The sequence below is a fragment of the Meriones unguiculatus genome, chromosome 4, assembly GCF_030254825.1.
Source record: "Meriones unguiculatus strain TT.TT164.6M chromosome 4, Bangor_MerUng_6.1, whole genome shotgun sequence".
NCBI lineage: Eukaryota > Metazoa > Chordata > Mammalia > Rodentia > Muridae > Meriones > Meriones unguiculatus.
The window spans coordinates 126880723-126901737 of record NC_083352.1 but is presented as its reverse complement, the minus strand read 5'-3'; the positions used below and the strand labels follow the sequence as shown (position 1 = coordinate 126901737).

At 39.9% G+C, this 21015-nt stretch overlaps 1 protein-coding gene across 1 annotated transcript in view; it reads left to right on the top strand.

Moving 5' to 3' along the window:
* The window catches only part of Csnk2a1 (casein kinase 2 alpha 1), a 45572-nt gene that overhangs the window by 15713 nt on the left and 8844 nt on the right, over positions 1-21015 (top strand). Inside the window, 8 exon segments of the mRNA XM_060383086.1 lie at positions 4727-4934; positions 8385-8496; positions 9561-9662; positions 10127-10177; positions 11526-11585; positions 13889-13972; positions 18669-18779; positions 20823-20924. Of these exon segments, the coding sequence (XP_060239069.1) occupies positions 4834-4934; positions 8385-8496; positions 9561-9662; positions 10127-10177; positions 11526-11585; positions 13889-13972; positions 18669-18779; positions 20823-20924 (723 nt within the window). The 5' untranslated portion in view covers positions 4727-4833.

Genomic DNA, 21015 nt, shown 5'->3' with positions numbered 1-21015 from the left:
TATTCCCAGCCCTTGTTTGACTGGGTTTTGATCTTTGGATTTACAGCAAGGCAAGCAAGTACAGTTGTACTTTCCCCGTGTTGTCCATAGATGTTACTGTCCCTGTGCAGCAGTTTTTAGGTGAAGCCCTCACAAGGTTGCTTTTTCTTCAAGCATAATCCTACACGAGGAGTCAGTATGATACGATCTGACCGCATCCCTTATCCTTTTGTGTTTGTTTGTTTAGCTTTTAAAATGCCATTTATTTTGTTTTATATCTATGCATGTGGTGCACTTGTGCCATGGTGTGAGGGTCAAGGTCAGAGGACAGTTTGCTACTCTTACCATGTAGGTTTGAACCCAGGTCCTCAGGCTTTGTGACAGTCTGTGTGTGTGTGTGTGTGTGTGTGTGTGTGTGTGTGTGTGTGTGTGTGTGTTTCCGCCCTGCTCCCTTACCCCTGAGAGCCCTGTGCTACCATGGGCCCTGTTTTGTTAGTTTGAGAGAAGATATAGCCAAGGCTTGCCTCTGCCCAGCAGTGTAGCTGAGGATGAATTTGCACCCCTAGTCCTCCTGCCCCTCTTCCTGCCAAGTGCTGGGATTGTAGGCTGCCATACCATGACTGGCTCCTTTTTCTTTACAAATCTTTGTGTCTAGGTGGTTGTAAGATCTCACTCCTTGCCTGTGTTTGGTCTGGGGATGGATGTTATAGTTTGGGTTGTTGGTTGCTGAAGATGGAACCCTAGTCTTAAGGTGGTAGGCAGATACTCTCAGTGTCTACCCCCTATCTTCGTGTGTTGGGTAGTGATAGAGCTTGAATGGAGGTATCATGCGTGCTAGCCAAGTACTTGACCAGTGAGCTCTATCCCCATCTCTCATGCTTTGTTTTGATGGGTAATAAACATTAGTATTTAATGAACTAAATAAAACTGGTTTGTAGTATAAAAACCAGTTTCACTTTTTCAGGTTCTAGAGTTATCTAGTAGTTGGTTCAAATACCAGAAAATTCTTCAACAAAAGTTACATTAGTAGAAATATGTAATCAGGCTTGTGTAGTTATATGTATTGGAACATTTATTTCTAAGCTTCTAGTTTTCTTTTTAGTTACCATGTTGAAACATGCGTCATGTAGACTAGAAGAGATGATGGGAGAGAGGCTTTCTAAGTCAAGAAGAGTCTGTATTGAAGTTAGTTCTACATACAGCTCATTTCAGTAAACTTAAGGACTTAGTGGTGCATAATTTAGCTTTATGATTTAGTGGTTTTTCTTCAGTTCTGCTTTATTGAAAGATAGGTTGTACAGAGCCATGTAAGTGGCTTTGGTATGCTCTGGCTATTTAGTAAAGATTTTGACATTGCTTTTTCACAGATTTATGTTAGGCTACTTCAGTCTTTTGATTTGATTGTTTCCATTTATATCCAGTTGGCCTTATTCTTGGTGATCCTCCTGCCTTAGCCTAACTGGAATTAACAGGCTTCCACCACCATGCCCAGTAGTTATATCTTCAGTGTCAGGTTGAGGGCTTTTGGATTTGTAGATATGGTGCCATGGAATTGTTAGTCACCAAGGGTTGGAAAGGTAATAATTTTTATGATGATTCAGATTTCCTTAGGGTCTAATTTATTATTATGAGCAGTGGTTAGGAAAATGGAACCTCCAAGTAGCCAGTACTCATATACTTTGTTGACTTCCAAATAAGCTGGTGTGTGTGTGTGTTGTGTTTTTTTTTCTGAGACTGGGTTTCTCTGTAGCCTTGGCTGTCCCGCACTCAACCATGCCCAGCTTAAGTAAGCTGTTGTTAAAATATGGGCTGGGGAGATGGGGTCGGTGGGTTATGAGTGCTTGCCCTAAAAGCATGAAGACTTGAATCTGAGTCTCTGTCAGTTACATAAAAAATTAGAGGACTAAGCTGGGTGATGGTGGCACATACCTTTGATTCCAGCACTTGGGAGGCAGAGGCAGGTGAATCTCTGTGAGTTCAAAGGCCAGCTTGGTCTACAGAGCTAGTTCTAGGACAATGCTACATAAGAAATCCTGTATTGGAAAGGGTGAGAGGCCGGGGACCTGGAGAGATGATGGCTCTGCAGTTAAGAATACTTGCTGTTCTTCCAAAGTAACCAGGTTCAATTCCCAACACTCACATGGCAGCTCACAACTCCCTCTAACCACGGATCCAGGGGATTCAATGCCCTCTTCTGACTTCAGTTGGTCTTGCATGCATGTGGTAATATAGGCAGGCACAATACCCATATACATAAAAGAAAAATAATTTTAAAAACTTAAAAGTTGAACATGGCTGCTATGCCTATAATCCTCAGCATTGTAGAGTGGAAACTGGTGGAGCCTGAGAGCTTGCTGGCCAGACAACCTAGCCCAAACAGCTGTCCCTTTGGTCCCTCTTCCCCATAAATGTTTTCAGAAATTGAAAGGTTATGTTAGGCGTGGTTCTTGACTTGAGAATTAAAGATCAGTTAAGAAATTAGGATTTGATGGTTAGTTTGGGAATATATGGAAGCAGTGAATTCCAGCTGGGCCTGGTAGTTTACACCTGAAATCCTGGCCTTGGGAATTTGGAAGCTAAGAAAGCAGAGGGAAGATACAGAAATAAAAACCTGGTTCTTCAAAGGCCAAACAACTTAGCTTCCTTAGTAGTGGCTATCCTTTGGTTAATCTGTACCCATATGCATAGCACTGTTGTTCATAGTAGTTAAGGTGTTGACTCGGGCCAAGTTCAGGTCAACAGATGATTGGATAAAACAAAGTATTCTGCTTGAATGCAGTAGAATATTATTCTCCTCCAAAGGATGAAATCATAAGGTGTACTCGAGGGTGAAGCTTTAGGATGTACTAGAAAATAAACCAGATGTTGAAGAAGGAATAGAAAATAAAGCTGGATACAAAATATGGGTGTTCATTTTCAGTGGACACACAGTATAAGTTTGGAAGTTTCAAGAAATAGGTAGTAAATTGATAGCTGCACAGAATGTGGATGTAACCAATTCCACTAAATTGTATACTTACACATGGTCAAAATTATACACTTGTGTATTTTTATATTAAAATTTTTTGACATTAAATAAGATAAATACAAAACACATTGATGTCCTTGTAACTCAAGCTGCCCAATGTTTTGGGGGGTTGTTTGTTTTGTTTTGGAGACAGGGTTTCTCTGTTTAACAGCCTTGGCTATCTTGGAACTCCCCCTAGTATACCACACTGGTCTTGGACTCACAGAGATCTGCCTGCCTCTCTGCCTCCCAAGTGCTGAGTTGAAAGGCATATGCTACCATGTCTGCATCCATTCTGCTTTTTTGTGTGTGTGTGTCTGTCTGTACACTAGTGCACATGTTTGAGGGTGTATATGTATGTGCAGTTGTATATGGTCTTTCTTGATTGGCCCAGAGCTAACCAATTAAAGGCTCGACTGGTTGGCCAGCAGAGCCCCAGAAATCTTGGCTGCTCCTCCCCAGCGCTAGAATTAAAGGCATGTATCACCGCACATACTAGGGATCTGGGAGTTGAACTCAGGTCCTTGTAAAGTGCTTTACTGACTAAGCCATCCCTCCAGCCCCTACCCAATGTAATATTTTGTTCTATTTATGACTGCTTTTATGTATGTTATGTATGGGCACACCTAGTTATTTCAGGAATTTTCTTTACTATGGTTATACCCTGTCTAAATCTTTAATTTGCCTTCCCTGTCTAGTTTTGTCAGTATTCTTTTCCTACAGCTTCTCCATACTGTGTGCTACAGTAGTCAAGGGAATAGTGTTATGTTATTACGTCTTTCTTGCTGCCTTTTGATTTTTGGTGTTTTGCTTTGTTTTGTCTTTTGGTTGTATATGGTGATGGTGGTGGTGTTTTGAGACAGGGTCTTGCTAGGTAGCCGTGGCTGGCCTGCATCCTGTGTATATCAGGCTGGCTTTTGAATGAAGGTAGGCATTATGAACCAGAAAACTATAGATGATATGTCCTTTTGACCCAGTATATTTTCATTTAATGTGTGGTACAGGGATCAACCAGTGTTGCCGTTTTTTCAGTGGAGGAAGACAGAGATGTCAGGGATTTGCTAGCATAGTTCTAAAAATTACTAATTTCACCTAGATTTTGTTGTTGACCTGTTTTTTTGTTTGTTTGTTTTTTGTTTTGTTTTGTTTGAGACAGAGCCTCATGTTGCCCAGGCTGGCCTACAACTTGATCAGTAGTTGAGGCTGACCTTGGATTTTCTAATTCTCCTGCCTTTGCCTCATGTGTGCTCTTTTCTGAAGATTTAGGCTTTTGTAGTTTTGTGACAGTGTGTCCTGCCCAAGTTGTCCTCATCTGTATAGTTGATGATGACCTAGAACTCCTGGGCTAGCTCCTCAGTGCTAGGATTACAGGTGTGTATTGATACACCTTGTCAATAGCAATTTTTGTTACATTTGTGCTTATAAAGAGAAAGTACCATTTTCTGTTCTTAAATTTGAAATCAAGTATATCTTAATGTTCTGTGTAGACAGTGGCAATGCTGTTGTATCTACCCTCAGTGCTATTTTTATCTTCCATGCTATCTTAAAAAGAATATCCAAGCATTGCATGCAGATTACTTTACAGGTTTGATTAGGTTCCATATCAATTCTAGCACAGCTTAGATATTTTAGCGCACAGATATATTTGAAACCATTATTATTAGTAAAATAGTTCTCCCCAATATACTTTGAAAAAAGTAAAAAAAAAAAAATTTATCTTTTTACATTTTGTTTCTGCAGTTTGAAGAAAGCAGGTCTGAAACAAGGTCTTATCCACTTCTGCTTCTGAACAGTGACTGACAGATCTTCAAACATCAAGTTCAGCTTTGTCCGTCAACCTGTCTGACATGTCGGGACCCGTGCCAAGCAGGGCCAGAGTTTACACAGACGTTAACACGCACAGACCCCGAGAATACTGGGATTATGAGTCACATGTGGTGGAGTGGGGGTAATTATTCCCATTTACTTCACTGTACTCACCTATATCTTGTAGATTTTTGAGTAGTTCATATCAGCAAGTCATGGCATGTCCAGGTACTCCTCCAAAGCTCAAGAACAAGGCCGAGCTTGCTTTCATTGGGCTACAAACGTATTACACAGTGAGTTGCTGATTGGCAAGCTCAGTTTCTAGGTTTTCAGGGGGATCACAAGTGTGGAACTTGCCTAGGCTTCTGAGTTAAAGGCTAGCGTGTGTTCTTAGCATTGAAGACAGGTTAGAGGCTCTGAAATCCCCAAACCTTAGTTATTATGTATGGCATTTTGGGAGTCAGAGTTCTGTCCTGTGGTGAGAATGAAGGATGAAACAGTTCTCTAAAAACAGAAACTTCTTTGGGATGATAAGCAGGATTTAAACTCTATTCTTTCCATGACCCTCCACACTTACGTGTCATGAATGCAGTCCAGTTGCATTCTTGAGCTATTGTCTCTTTCAACAACAGTGTTTACTGTTACCATGAGAAGCTCATGTGAATGTTTGCATTTCCTGTCTAAACATGGCATCTAGTTGAAGAGTTTTCTCAATTTTTGTGATAAAAGCATTTTGGTAGTTAAGAACAAAATAAAGTGATTTAAAACTCAATAGAGGTAGCTGAGTTAGATATAGGAAGCTGAGGAGCTAAGGCAGGATAGCCTCTAATTGGAGGTCAACCTGAGCTACATATTACAACCTTGTTTAAAAAACATAAAAGAGGAGCTGGAGAGATGGCTCAGATGGCACTGGCTGCTCTTCCAGAGGTCCTGAGTTCAATTCCCAGCAACCTCATGGTGACCCGTAGATACCTACAGTGATATCTGGCCTGCAGGTATACATGCATGAACACCGTATAAATAATAAGTAAATAAATCTTTAAAAAGAATGAATTAAAACAAAACAAAATAAAAAATGTTAACTCCTATATACTGTATTTTATATCTGACTACATGTGACTTTTTGTATTCTGTAAGTAGATAAAACTGTATGTTTTCCCTTCTGGTATGCTGTGATATTTAACAGTAAGCAATTTTTCTGTATATAAGGAGACACTTTTGCCTTAGTGATACCATCAAAACCCATGGTACAAACCAATAAATGTTATCACTGTTGATAATCTTAACAGTTCTGTAATGTCATAGACTTTGAACTCTAGTTAATACCTATATTTACTACAGAAATCTTACCAGTCTTCACTTTAAAACACTTTACAAGTGTTTACTCGTAGCTCAGCTGAACTGCTACTAGACAACCCCTTTGAATGTTTACATGGTGCTGTTTGCTTGTTTGTATTAGTTTGTATGTCATATACAAGAGAACTCAATGACCAGAAAAGAGACCTGATAGTATTAATATTTTTCATTGTTCTTAGTAAAATTTTTGTCTTTTCTTTTATTCTTGTTTGTAACTGGTTAAGGAAAATGAATGGCTGACAATGGTACATACTATAGTATAAGAATAAATGGAATTCACACACACACACACACACACACCATTACTTAGTGTTAAACCTAGTGGCTTATAGTTCATAGGCAGGTACTCAGCTTCTAGGTAATAGCCCCAATCTTCCAGATTTGCTGCCTAGCCCAAGGTGACATTACACTTCTAATATTTTGCCACCATCTCTCATCTGGGATTACAGGTGTGCACTGGCATACTCAGGTATACATCAGGGATTCACGCATGGTAGAGTATTTTTAACTGAGCTACCTCTCAGTCTAGTTTGTCATTTTTCTTTTATGGGGGAGGGGTAGTTAAAAAATATTACACTTCATTTATTTGCTGGGGAGGCTGTGTGAGCCACATATGCCAAAGCAAAGGTAACTGGCACATATGCCAAAGAACCAGATGATTCTGCTTTTTGTATGGGATCAGAGAGTTGAATTCAGGTCTTCTAGCAAGGGCCTTTACCTTCTAAGCCGTCTTGCCAGCCCATATTGTTTATATTAAGATTTCCTTATTTGATATGTATGCATGTTTTGCCTGGTGTCCCTAGAGATTGGGGGGGGGTGTCGGATCCTCTGGAACCGAAATTACAGATGGTTGTGAGACATTGTGAGCCACCATGTAGGTGCTGGGAACTGAAGCTGGGTCCTCTATCAGAACAAGTGCTTTTAAACAACTAAGTCATCTCTAGCTCCATTTGTTGGGGCAGGGGCTATATTTTTGACACAGATTCTCAAATATTAAGGATGAGTTGAACTCCTGATCCTCTGCCTTCACCTTCTAAATGCAAGGATTTGTTACTACAGGTATATGCCACCAGCCCCACTCTATTTTTATTCAAGTTTCTTTAAATTGAATAGGCTAGCCTTGAATTTACTCTCTAGCTCAGGCAGGCCCTACATTTATGTTCCTCCTGTCTCAGCCTCCGAAATAGCTGGGAATAGGCATGTACTACCATACTTGGTAAAACTGGGCTTTACTGGTTTGTTGTCGTTTAGTTGCTTCTTTGTTTTTGTGGCAAGCTTTCAGTTTGTAGCCCAGGCTCACCTTAGATTTGCCATTTCCCTTCTGAGCCCTAGGATTACATTTGTGGATCCCTGCAACCAGCCAGGCCTTCTAAAGAAACTGTGTTGTTGATTAGAGCAAAGGCCTCTAAGTAGGCATCAGGGGAAGAGAGAAAGTATTAACATGCCTTCTTTACTCTGTGCATGACCTCTAATGTCCTTATTAGCTAACAGAATGTGGGTAAAAGGAGGACCTCATGGCTCACTATTTTTAATGTAAGCTTTATTATATGTCAGGTCTTGTCCTGAAGGATAGGTGAGAGAGCAAACATACATTCATATCTTGTGTGTGTGTATGTGTGTGTGTGTGTGTAAGACATTTGTAGACCAAAAAGGCCTGAGAAGAAAAAGCTGCTTCTTGGTGTAGCTGGACTATAGTACTCTTACATTATTTATTGAGTTCTGCTAAGTGTCAACACTGGACTGGGTAGTATGAAGTAAGACTGCATACAAATTTGTTACTGAAGGGGAAACAGCCTGCTGTTGGAGGTAAACATACACTTAGATCCCAATATACACAACCATGTGTACTGTGCCATTAGTATCTAACAGTTTGAGATTTGAAAATTTGAGAAAGCTTAATATGTCTCCGTCCATGTTGTTCATCCTCTGTGCAGTGTGTGTGTGTGTGTGTGTGTGTGTGTCTTCCTTTTTTCAGTCATCTATAGGCTAGGCTGTCAATAAGCTTTCTGTAACTAGACCAGGGTGACCCTGGATACAGATCTTCCTATGTTTACTTCCAAGTGCTGGAGTTACAAATAGTCTAGGCTGGCTGGACAGCTATTACTAAAGTCATACCTCTGTATGTTTTTCCAGTACTGGGATTACAAGCATACACCACCATGTCTGGAAAAAATACTGTTTTGCAAATTGAAAATTTGATATTTTGAAATCATTGTCACTTCGTTTTTATTCACAGAAATCAAGATGACTACCAGCTTGTGCGAAAATTAGGCAGGGGCAAATACAGTGAAGTGTTTGAAGCCATCAATATCACAAATAATGAAAAAGTTGTTGTTAAAATTCTCAAGGTGAGTACAACAAGAGAAACAATGTCAGAGTTATTTGAAATGTGGAATCTATACATATAGATGGATGCCGTTTTTATATGTGTCACTTGAAAGATTTTTTTTTTCAGTAGTTAAGCCTACCTGTTACCCTCTAAAGTCAGTAGAACACCTATAACTAGTTTGACAGCTGAACCTAAAGCAAGAAAAGAGATAGTTAGAATGTGTGTTGCCAAAGTGGAGAATAAAAGTACAGGCTCTTATTTTCCAAGTCTCCCCTAATGTACATGTCCTATGCTTTTTTTTTCAATAAGCAAATCAATGCCTCTGCTTTGTAAGGATAAGGAAGGCAAGCACATGACAAAAGTACAGCTAATATGGTATCACCATATGCGCAAAATAAAAACATGCACATACTCAAAAATGTAACAATTGGTATTAATCATTTTAAAAGAAATTATATTCCTTTAAAGTGCATTCAGGAGGTAGAGCAGGAGTATTGGTATGAGTTTGAAGCCCACTGGGCTATAGCTAGACTGTACAGGAAGGAACAAAGAAGACCCATTCCTCCCCTATACATTAAAGGCTTTATTTTAACATTACTTACTTTGTGAGTCTGTGTAGATCAGAAGGCAATTTTCAGAAGTCGATTCTCTTTCCATCACACAGACTCAGGATGAATCTCATGTCAGCAGTATTAGAGGCAAGTGCCTTTATATGCTGAGCCATTTCTCTGGCCCCATTAAAAGGTGGTTTGTGTTTTTTTGTTTGTTTGTTTTTTTTTTGTTTTTGTTTTTTTTAAGGATCTACTGTGTTACCATTTTAAATGGTGGCTTGCATGGTTTAAAAGTATGTCATACTACAATTATATTGAAATTAAATGATAATTCTATGGCTGTCTGGTCTTTGGAGAAGAAATATGTTTTAAGTATCTGTGGTGTGCCTAATGGTGCCGGGAGAAGGAGTTCTAAGAAATCTCTCACATTTCTTCAAGAAGCTCATATAGAAGTTGTTTTGTATTACAGTAACTATGAGATACACTAGGAAATACTTTTTTTCTGATGCAGTTTTACTATTTACTATTCCAGCCAGTAAAAAAGAAGAAAATCAAGCGTGAAATAAAGATTTTAGAGAATTTGAGAGGTGGTCCCAACATCATCACACTTGCAGACATTGTAAAAGACCCTGTGGTAAGTACAGGAGATGCCAACAAGGCCCAAAGCACAACTGATTTAGTTCTGTTGTTACCACCACTTAATGTTCTAAACAGCTACACGTTTAATCAGCTTAGGTCCTGCTTTGAAAGAAGAAATACCACACATGTACACATACTCATGGAATACACAGTCTGTTATTCCCAGAAGATTGATAACACTAAAAACCAAATGTGTTACTCCAATTTGTAAACCCACGCCTAGTGCCATTGGGCAGTAGATATATTGTTGGGCCACCTAGAGCATTGTGAGATTTCAGCTGTTTGGAAAGTTTTTCTTAAATCCTTCCAAAAATAACCTAAGTGTGGTAATGATCAGAATGGACAAGGTTTCTTAATACTACTGCAACAAGAACTGCCACATTCCCTACACAACACCCACAGACTGAAAATTAAAGCTGCCAGGGCCAGTACTAATGTGTTTTCTTTTTCTTCCCTTAGTCACGAACCCCTGCCTTGGTTTTTGAACATGTAAACAACACAGACTTCAAGGTATCATCCATAACCAACCATTTAAAACTACTGAATTTTTAGATCACATAGAAAGTCTTTTGGGAATGACAATGTAAAATGTGCTTACCTTTTGCTTGTTTTTAACAGTATTTTCACCCTATATTGATCAGTGCTGAAAGTAATACCTGTTTTCCATGTCTGGATAGTTTACACTTGTATTTGTTTAGTGCTCTTAAAATAACTAATGTATTTACATCTTAACACATTTATCATTCATTTAACAGTTTCTTCTAGTGTCCAGACTAGTAAAGATGATAGTATGTGTTAACTTGAGGCAACAGTGTTCAAGAGAGAATATATGTTTATGTAGCAGTGGGGACTGTACATTCCTTTAGATCCTTAGGAACTTCAGACGATTACTCTTTTCTTACACTTGTTCTGCTGGATCTTGGACCTAAGTCTTGAGGGCTTCTAAGTGCATGGCAACTTGGCTATAACTGAGCTGTACTCCATCTTCTGGGTATGGACCATAAAAGATAATGAGAAAAGATCATGTAAGATGTTGCTGTAAAACAAACATGTACAATACATATCTCTGAATGCAGGTGGCCTCCTTATTCAAACAGTTCTTCGCTCTGTTATAACTGAAAGATGTAGGAGCTTTCCGTAAATATACATTTAATAGCGTTTGACTTGCCTTTGTCTAAGTTCAGTATCAGGAATATTAGTATCAGTAAACAATCAGTAAACAGGCAGTTTATTTTGTTTGAAAAAAAAAAAGAAAAACTGTTTTAGATATTTTAAAATCAAAATGTACGTCAAAAAACTGACAGAGAACTCTACTTACCATTTTTAGGTAATTAGTTATAAAAAATAATCTACAGCCTTTTTAGAAACTGAAAAAAGTTACGTTGCAGGTATTTGCAAAGTGTATGATGACCCTAGACTGGAATAATTGGCTCAGCAAATTTGTCTTCACATTTTCATACCCAGTGGTGATGGTAGTACCAAGTGCGTAGGCACAGGTAGGGGCATTTCACTACTGCAGAGACTATCAGAATGCCGTTGAAGGGAGTCAGAAGGTAAATGAGAAGAAAACCCGAGGTTGTGAAAGCGTGCCAGTGCCTGTTGTGTCAGCCATGTATGTATAGTAGACTCCCGCAATAGCTTCAGGGTATGGTTAAGTCAGTCTTTTTACATATGGAGGTAACAACTCCAAGAGTCTCTTGAAGTGAATTTTTGGTGGTGATGTAGAGAACATTTGAAAACAAGTCTTGGGGCCATGCTGAATGAGCCAGTTCTTAGTTGAGGTTACTATTAATCAGAGTGAGAAAATTGTTGCCTTAGCATTGTTTTAGAGCTCAACTACTGCATTTGTCTTTAACAGCAACTGTACCAGACGTTAACAGATTATGACATTCGATTTTACATGTATGAAATCCTGAAAGTAAGTAACTATGGGTCCTAATTGTTTTTATATTGGTCTTTATTTGATGGTAGAGAAACCAGGAGATTAACTTCACCAATAGTTTTAGAATGTTTTTAGTATTAGACCCTTGAGTAAAGTCTTGGATATGGAATGGGAGCCAATAGAAGTGTAATTAGAGGATGTGGCTGTTGTGGAACAGGGCCCTACTCTGAAGCAAGGCTGGCCTACAAGTAGTAAGTCAGTCAGTCCAGTCCAGGGTGGCCTCTCTTTATTTCCTTCCCAGCCTCCCACATTCTTGGACTCACAGTTAGGACAGTCACGCCAGCTTTAGAATGCCTTTTTTTGTTTTTATTGTGTGGTGCATGCCAAACATATATCTAAGCAATTAGCTGTATACCCAGACCTAGAAATGCCTTAAAGAGAACAGTGGGAATGATAGTGTGAAAACAGCTTTTTTTTTTTTTATGCACTGGCTGCTGATACACTTTATTTTACTTAGGACTCAACAAATGACACGGGCCTGGAGGTTCAGGCCTTCCTGTAATCCCAGTATGAGGACTGCCACATGTTCAAGGCCAGCCTGGGCTACAGAGTGAGACTGTCAAGAAACGAACAAGATTGAAAAAAGAAAGATTCTTAGCCAGGCGGTAGTGGTACACCCCTTTATTCCCAACACTTGAGGTAGAGGCAGGCAAATCTCTGAGTTCGAGGCCAGCTTGGTCACAGAGCAAGTTCCAGGACAGTCAAGGCTACAGGGAAAAACCCTGTCTCGAAAGAAAGAAAGAGAGAAAAAGATTGATTCTTGAACTCAGCCCTCAGAGGGTCATTGTTCTAAGGACTGTAAATTTCTTCTTAGAAATTGCTGACTACAAGCGGACTTTGGTTTCTAAAGTGAGATCACAAACCATTTTGCCATTCAGTAGTTGTAAGAGTAGCATTATAAGACAAGCACTGCTTAGAATTGGATAAATTTCTTCTTAATCATAGGTTAGTACCATGCCAGCTTACTTAAGATTTAAAAGTGTCAAAAGAAGGCTGGGCATGTTTGTACATGCTGTTGATCCCAGCAGTTGGGAGGCAGGGGCCAATATCTGTGACTTTAAGGCCAGTATGGGTCTACATATTGAGTTCTAGGCCAAACACAGTTATGTAGTAAAACACTGTGTTAGAGATGGCTCAGAGGTTAGGGGCACTGGCTGTTCTTCCAGAGGTCCTGAGTTCAATACCCAACAACCACGGGGTGGCTCACAACCATCTGTAGTGAGGTCTGTATACAGAGTAAATAAATAAATCTTTAAAAAAATAAAATCTTGTTTGGGACTGAAAGGATGGCTCAGAGGTTAAGAGCACAATGCTTTTCCAGAGGACCCAGGTTCAGTTCCCAGCACCCACACGGCAGCTCACAACTTTCTAACTCCCAGAGCTGACACCCTCACACAGTCATACAGGCAGACTAAACACCAATGCATATAAAATAAAAGCATCAAAAGATTATGCCTACAGAGATACTTGGTCTTTTGTTGGTTCCTGTGGAAAATAGGACTTAAAGGTATAGACATGTTTGCCCCACCCTGCAATCTAGAAGCCCAGGTTGTTTTTCAGGAAGAACAAGAATTTAGCTAATGACATTGATTGACAAAGGCCAGGATTGACAAACTGGAAGTGTGTTGCTCCATTGACCTTAATTTCAGCTATGAACTGTATTCAGATTTGGTAGATGTCCTAGATCAGGAGCTGGCAAATGACTTCAAAGGGCTGAAGTCTTTGTCCGACTGTTCATCTCTGCTGTTACAACAACAAAGCAGCTGTGGATGGTGGGTGAAACATTCGTAGAAGCAGGCAGCTGGTGATCCACCCCACTCCCGGTTACTGAAGAATTACTGTTCTTTAAATAAAATGTTGTGAGGCTGATTTTCTTTTGAGGAGAATGTGTTTATAGAAATAATCTAAGCTTTGGATAAGAAGTTGTTCAGTTGCTATACACTTTGGGTCTTTCTGAACAGAAAAGATACTGAAATAAGTAAGACCAGCACACATCTATAATCTCAGCACTCAGGAGGCTGAGGCAGGCAGAAGTTTGAGAGTAGCCTGAGCTACGACGTAGCTGAACCCTGTCTTTGAGGGAAAAAGGAGAAGGTTTTGTAACATGGATCTCAGAGCCCTGAGTGTGTTTGGCCGTGTGAACCAATTCTTGAGGAATAGCTGAGAGGACTGACCTACCTGGTTCTCTGGATTGTTATGTGGCTAGAAGGAAAACTGACATGGAAGAAAAAGTAAACTAAAAACAGTAACTCATGCAATTCAATCTTCCTTTCTTGCAGGCCCTGGATTATTGTCACAGCATGGGGATTATGCACAGAGATGTGAAACCCCATAATGTCATGATTGATCATGAGCACAGAAAGGTAAAGTCATAGACTGTTAAACTTCTTTTATAAATATAATGGAGTTAGCAGCTTATCTTCAACACTTTATCCCTACTGTCTGCCATACTTGATTAAAAAAAAAAAAAAACAAAACAAAACTTCACAGTTGAATGAAATAATTAAATCTACACGTTTAAACCATTCTTCACGTTCCTAGGTATATACTACGAAGAAAACAGTATAGTGAGTAGCCCTTGATCTAAACCAGGAAGTCTACCTTCTGTTCTTAGTGTTTTTTTTTGTTTTGTTTTGTTTGTTTGCTTCTTTTGGGTAGTGAGTGTCAAGACAGGGTTTCTTTGTATAACAGAGCCCTGGCTGTCCTGGACTCACTCTGTAGACTAGGCTGGCCTGGAACAGAGATCTACCTGCCTCTTGTCTCCTGAGTGCTGGGATTAAAGGCGTGCACCACCATACCCAGCAATTCTTGTCTTCCTAAGTAACTGAATTGCTAAGAAATTCTTCTCATTCACTGCCTTAAAACAATAACAAATCTGTACAGAGATATATTTTCCCTGAATATCATTAGAGAGAAATGAAAGCTCATGCTTGGGCTAAGTGTGGTGGAACATGCCCTTAATCCCAGCACAGAGGCAAGGGGATCTCTTGAGTCCAAGGCCAGGCTGATCTACATAACAAGTTTCAGGACTATATAGTGAGGCCTTGTCTCAAAAAATAGTAAGGGCTTGTAGCTTATTAACAAACATGTCTCTGTATCTTTTATTTGGGAGCTAGAACAGGCATATTTTTTTTAAGTGCCTGAATTAATAAATTTTCTATAATATCATGGTGGTGCAGTCCTTTACTCCCAGTACTCAGGAGGCAGAGGCAGGTGGATCTCTGAGTTCAAGGCCTGCCTGGTCTACAGAGGAAGTTCCAGGACAGCCAGGGCTGCATATAGAAACCCTGTGTGAAAAAAACTAAAAAGGTTTCTGACTTTTACAAATGCTTTTATATGCAAGCTGTAATGGCTACATGCTTTATATTTCAGGTTTTGTTTTTGTGGGTGTGTATATGCGTATTTCTGTACACCTGGATTTAGAAACTAGAGGTCAGTGTCAGATGTCTATCATTCTCTACTTCATTTTTCAAGACAGGGACTCTCACTGAACCTTAAATTGGAAGATTTGGTTAATCTCTCTGACCAGTGTCCTCAGGAATGCTACAGTCTCTGTCTCCTCAGCCCAGATTATAGCATTACATGGGATCGTACCTAGCTTGGAACATGAGTGCTGGGAAACAGAACTCAGGTTTCCATGTTTATTCAGCAGGCAGGCACTTGATCAACTGAGCCATCTCCCCAGCCCTACCCCCCACCCTTTTTTAGTGTTTTGAGATAGGCTCTCTAGCTGTGTAGACCAAGCTAGCCTCAAACTCAGAGATCTGCCTGTCTGACTACCTCTGCCTCCTGTGTGCTCTGTTATAAAAGACATGAGCCACTGTATATGTATGTGTGTGATGAGTGTGGACATGTGCGTTCCATGGCACATGTGTAGAGAGTAGACTTTGGTGTCAATTTTTTTCCTGCTACCATGTGAGTCCCAGGTTTTGATGGGGGTAATGGGGCTTGGTAGAAAGTACTTTTAACCTGCTAAACCATCTTGCCAACCCAAGTCAGTGTCTTGCTACATATCTCAGGCTAATTTTGAACTCATTATATAAAGAGAGTGACTTTGAACTTCTGATCCTTCTGCCTCTCTATATTCTGCGTGCTGGGATCACAGTGTGTGTCACCTAGGCTGTGTGGTGCTGGAAGTTGAAGTCTGGGCCTTAAGCATGCTTCATAAGCATTCTACCAAGTATGTCTGTGTATGCGCAGACATATATGTGCCAGCCTTGGGTTTTCTTTCTTCTGAGTCAAACATTTTTTTTGTTTGCTTTGTTTTTAGACAGGATCTCTTATTGGTACCTGGGGCTACTGATTTTGGTGCTAGCTAGCCAGCAAGGCACATAGGTCATTCCTCCTGTCATTACTTCCCCAGTGCTAGAATTACAAGTTTGTGCTGATTTGCCTGGTGTTGTTATTGTTTGGTTTTGTGTGTGCTGAAGGTCAAACTCAGGTTCTTATCCTTTTATGGCAAACACTTTATTGGCTGAGCTATCTCCCTAGCTGACATTCATTTTTTTAATTTGCCTGAGCCTACTTCTTACACAGTGATTACTTGTAGTCATAGGAGATTTAGGTGACTTATTTATTCAGTTAATCCATTTTCTGACATATACCATATAATAGATTTGACTGGAGTGAACAAAGCAGACAAAAATGTTTGTCTCTAAAGTTTACATTTGAGTCATATATGGTGAGGAAAGTAACCATGCAAGCAATCTCAGTTCTTGAGAGGCTGGACTAGAAGATTGGTTGATTTCAAGGACAGCTTGGTCTGCATAGTGAGACCCTTGTTTCAGAGAAGTATTTCGAAGGGAAGAAGGATGGAGGGATCTGGGAGTAGGCTGTGACAGATCACAGAGGATACTAGAGTTTTAACTAAGAGGTATGTTGTATTTAGGTTTCTATTGATGTGATTAAAAATCATGACTAAAAGCAACTCAGGAAGGAAAGGGTTTATTTCAGATTACAGTTTTCACAACACAGTCCATCACTGAGGGAATCTGGTGGACAGGTGTAAAAAATTAGAGTTTTTTTCTACTACCCTTTCTAGCTCCCAAATAATGACACAGACCCATTACATTTATTAATAGGCTTTAAAGTACTACAGCTAAGCAGATATTCATTTATTCTAACCTGTCTACACCAGTCTGGACTATCTCCTAGCTATGTGCCCCATTACCTGTCCTCTAATTTCACCCTGCTGCTCTGTTCCATCTTTGTCTTCATGGTGACTCCTCTGGTGACCTCTGCTTTTTCTGCCCTCTCTTCTTCCCCTGCTCCCCTCTCTCTTTGTCTCTCTGTCCTACTCCCCCAAACTAGGATGGGAAGTCCCACCCTAACTCTCCTGCACAGCTACTGGCTGATCAGCTTCCTTATTAACCAATCAGATGACAGAGGACAATTTTTATACAACATTCAGACAGGAGATTTGGCAATAGTAATGACGGTGCCCATATCCATCTTCAGCCAGACCTCTGAGCACCGAAATCAGCAGTGAATACACTGCGCAAAACCATTTCCCAGTAGCAGGAGCTGATGCAGAAGCCATAAAGGAATGTTGCTTTCTGTCTTTCTTGATCTTGGATTGCTCAGCCTGCTACCTACCTAGCTACAGGTTCATCTTCCAGGGAAGGGTGTGGCTGGGAGCACCATCCATAGTGAGCTGGGTCCTCTCACATCAATTATCAATCAAGAGAGTGCACCACAGGCCTGTCAGCCTGCCAGTCTGCTTCAGGCATTTTCTGTATTGAGGTTTCTTTTTCCCAGTGACTCTGTTTTATAGCCAGCACAGCGTGAAAGGATATTTCATGGGGTTCTGTTGGAAAAGTTACAATGTTGAGAGTACTGGAGTAAATACAGCAATGCAATGTCAGGAAAAAATATATGCCGAGAAGAAAAAGAGTTTTTCTGCCTGAGTAAGCTAATAGTTGATTCTATGTCGTTCACCAGCAGAGTGTCCTCTGATTTGATTCAGTTCTAACACTGACTGCCTAGATATATCAGATTCTTAAAACTTCCCTTTTAAATGCTGGTAACAAGCCCCAAGTTTTACTGTCGGTTCTTCTGAACAACTGGCTATTACTTGTTCACACAGACCTCCTCTGGTTCAGTTAATTTGCTAGAACATTTCAGAATTTAAGTAAATAGATTTACTGGTTTGTTTAAAGTTATTTTACAAATGACAACAGATGGAGAGCAAGATTTATGAGGAGTTGTGCAAAGCTTGCATGACGTGTCTTCTAGGAACTGTCACATAGCTGTCCAGAAGCTCTTTGAACTCCCTTGTGGCTTTTCCTTCCATAAATGTGATGAAGTGTGAACAGCCAAGTAGCAATGTGGTAGGCTCAGTGGGAAAGCAAATGAGATTGGTCTCTTCACAGTCTTTCTGATATCTGTATAATACAAGACCCATTTGAAAAGGGTATCTTCATATATGGTCTATGCCAGAACACATTTTCATTCAAGTTTCTGTTGTCTATCTTAGAAAAGAGAAACTCAGTTTTTGTTGCTTACTGCAGGAGAAAAAGGGATGGGTAAAATGAGTACACAGGGGGAGTTTTGCTCTCTAGGCTTAACTATGCCAGGTACTAATACTGGGAATGTAGCTCAGTGCCTAGGAAGCCCTTGGATCCATGGCCATCACACAAAGAAAAAAGCAAATACCTTTTCAAATGTTTATCATTTTAGAAACTTAGAAAATATAGGTATTGTAGAAACTAATGAGCCAGAAAAATGAATGAAGAATTGTACGTATATATTAAAATCATAATACTACATATGGCATGATGGAGCAGCAACACAGAGTTGAGATAGAGGAAAAGAAAAGAAGACAGAGAAAGGAAGAGAGCCTCCAAGTCATGCATTGTTCGTAGGCCTTTCTCTGGAGATGGGAGCAGGGTCTGTGCAGAGTGGCGACGAGTAAGAAGCCCCTGCATGTGTGTAAAGTAGCTAATATGAAAGTGCAGTCATGTTGTCAAGTGCTGGCAAGGATGTGAGCACCTGGTGAGGATACCCTCTAGTTGAAAATGCTGTAGTTATTTGTGACTTGTTCTCTTTTTTCCTTTTCAGCTACGGCTAATAGACTGGGGTTTAGCTGAGTTTTACCATCCTGGCCAAGAATATAATGTCCGAGTTGCTTCTCGATACTTCAAAGGTCCAGAACTACTTGTAGATTATCAGGTAAGAAAAGAGTGCAAGTACAGTATTGTTCCTGTGCTTATTTTGCACATAATTTGTAGAAATTTCAGTTTGGTTTGGAAAATCAAATCCCAAGCTGTCCTTTTTTTTAGGCAAAATGTGAGATACATGAGTTGTCTTCTGTAAATTAAGTTGGTTTTAAGTTGTTTATTTTTTTTAATATGGTAATACTAAATTAATTGTCCTAAGTTTACCTAAAGCAAAACCAGAAGACGCCCAATAATAGATTCTCTTGATCTCAAAGGCATGTTGTACATACTTGTAATTCAGATTTCAAGAGACAGAGGCAGAAGGATCAGTTCAAGGCCAGCCTGGGCTATGTGAGATTATCTCTTAAAAAAAAAAAAAAAAAGACATATATTGAGCCTCAGATATAAAGAATATCCCACCTCCTTCCCCACACATTCCAGTTGTGATGGTTCACACCGACATCCTTGCACTTCGAAGGCTAAGGCTGGAGATTACAAGTTGATACCTGCCTTGGGTTACAGTATATGACCCTGTCCCAGAAATAAGAAAAAAGGGAGGTGGGAGAGATGGCTCAGAAGCTCAAAGCACTTGCTGATCTTGTAGAGGAGCTGCCTGCAGTTCCAGCACACACATGGCAGTTCACAACAATGGGTTACCTGTTTGCTCTGCGACACCCAGTACACATGCAGTACATGTATGTACACACAGGCAGAATATTCATGCATAAACCAATGAAATCTTCAAAATTCTCTTTAAGCTTATTTAATTTCATATGTATGAGTGTTTTGTTGGATTGTTTATCTTGAATATCACATTTGTGACTTGTTCCCATGGAAATCAGAAGAGAGTTTTGGATTCCCTGAAACTTGAGGTAGAGATTTTTGCCTGCCGCCATGTGGGTGCTTAGACTCTAACCTTGGTCCTCTGGAAGAGCAGTCAGTGCACTTAACTGCTGAGCCATCTCTCCAACCCCAGAATAATTCTTAAAAAGTTTTGGTTTTGGTTTTGGTTTTTTTCGAGACATGGTTTCTCTATATAAAAGCCCTGTATGTTCTGGAACTCACTTTGTAGACAAGGCTGGCCTTGAAATCACAAGGCTTCTGCTTCCCAAATGTTGGGATCAAAGGCATTCATCACCATGCCTAGGGCAGCTGAAAATAAAAGATTAATCCAGTGTTTTAGAACTTTTTAGGAGACGTTTTTCATACCCATTTTTGCTGAGTTACTATCAAATGCCTTAAAGTTTCAGGCTTAGCTCTAAAAGTTCCATCTCTGGAATTACAAAGTATGTAACCTTGCTTTAGCATGGTATGTAGTAGCATATACTTTTTAAGCTCCGCACTCAGGAGGTAGAGGCAGGAAGCTCTCGGAGTTCAATGTTGACATAGTGAGTTCCCACCAGTCAGGGCTAGCTAAGCAAAGGTACCCTCTCTCAAACAGTTTAGGTTGGGTAGGCCCTCTCCTCCCAAGAGGATCCTTGGATTTCTTCACATAATAAAATTGTAGCTTTTCCTCTGCAAGTGAAAAAAGCAGTTAAAAGTTTGCAGTTTGTTTTAAAACTGAATTGAGGGGCTGAGATAGCTTAGAAGTTAAGAGCATATGTTCTTGTAGAAGACCCAAGTTAGGGTCTCATAGCTACCTATAACTCCAGTTCCATTGAGTCTAATGCCTTCCTTGATTTTGAGAGGAGGAGGTACTTTCACTCATGTGCACATACCCCACTCCTCCTACCATGTACACCAATACACAATTAAAATAAATCTCCAGGGAGAAATAAAACTGGTTTGAAAGAAGGGCTGATGATGTGGCCTCATGGTAAATCAATTGCCTCTTATACACAAGGCTCAAGGTTCTGTCCCTAGTACTAAAGAAAAAACAAACAGGCTAATAACTGGGTGAAAGAAGATATAAACGCACAGAGAAAACATATATGAGTATATTGTTGTTTCACTATGAGCAAAGTGGTTTTAAAATTCTTCTTTAAATGTCTATTTTGTATCTAGAAATGACAAGCCTGGGAATGCATGTGTGATAACAGTGTTTTCTTTAATACAGATGTATGATTATAGTTTGGATATGTGGAGCTTGGGTTGTATGCTGGCAAGTATGATCTTCCGGAAGGAGCCATTTTTCCATGGACATGACAATTATGATCAGGTGATAACATGTTACTCCCATTAAGAAATTTGTTGACCTAGTATAAAGATGGCCAGATCTGCAAACTCATTAGAAACTTCAGTGGGTCTAG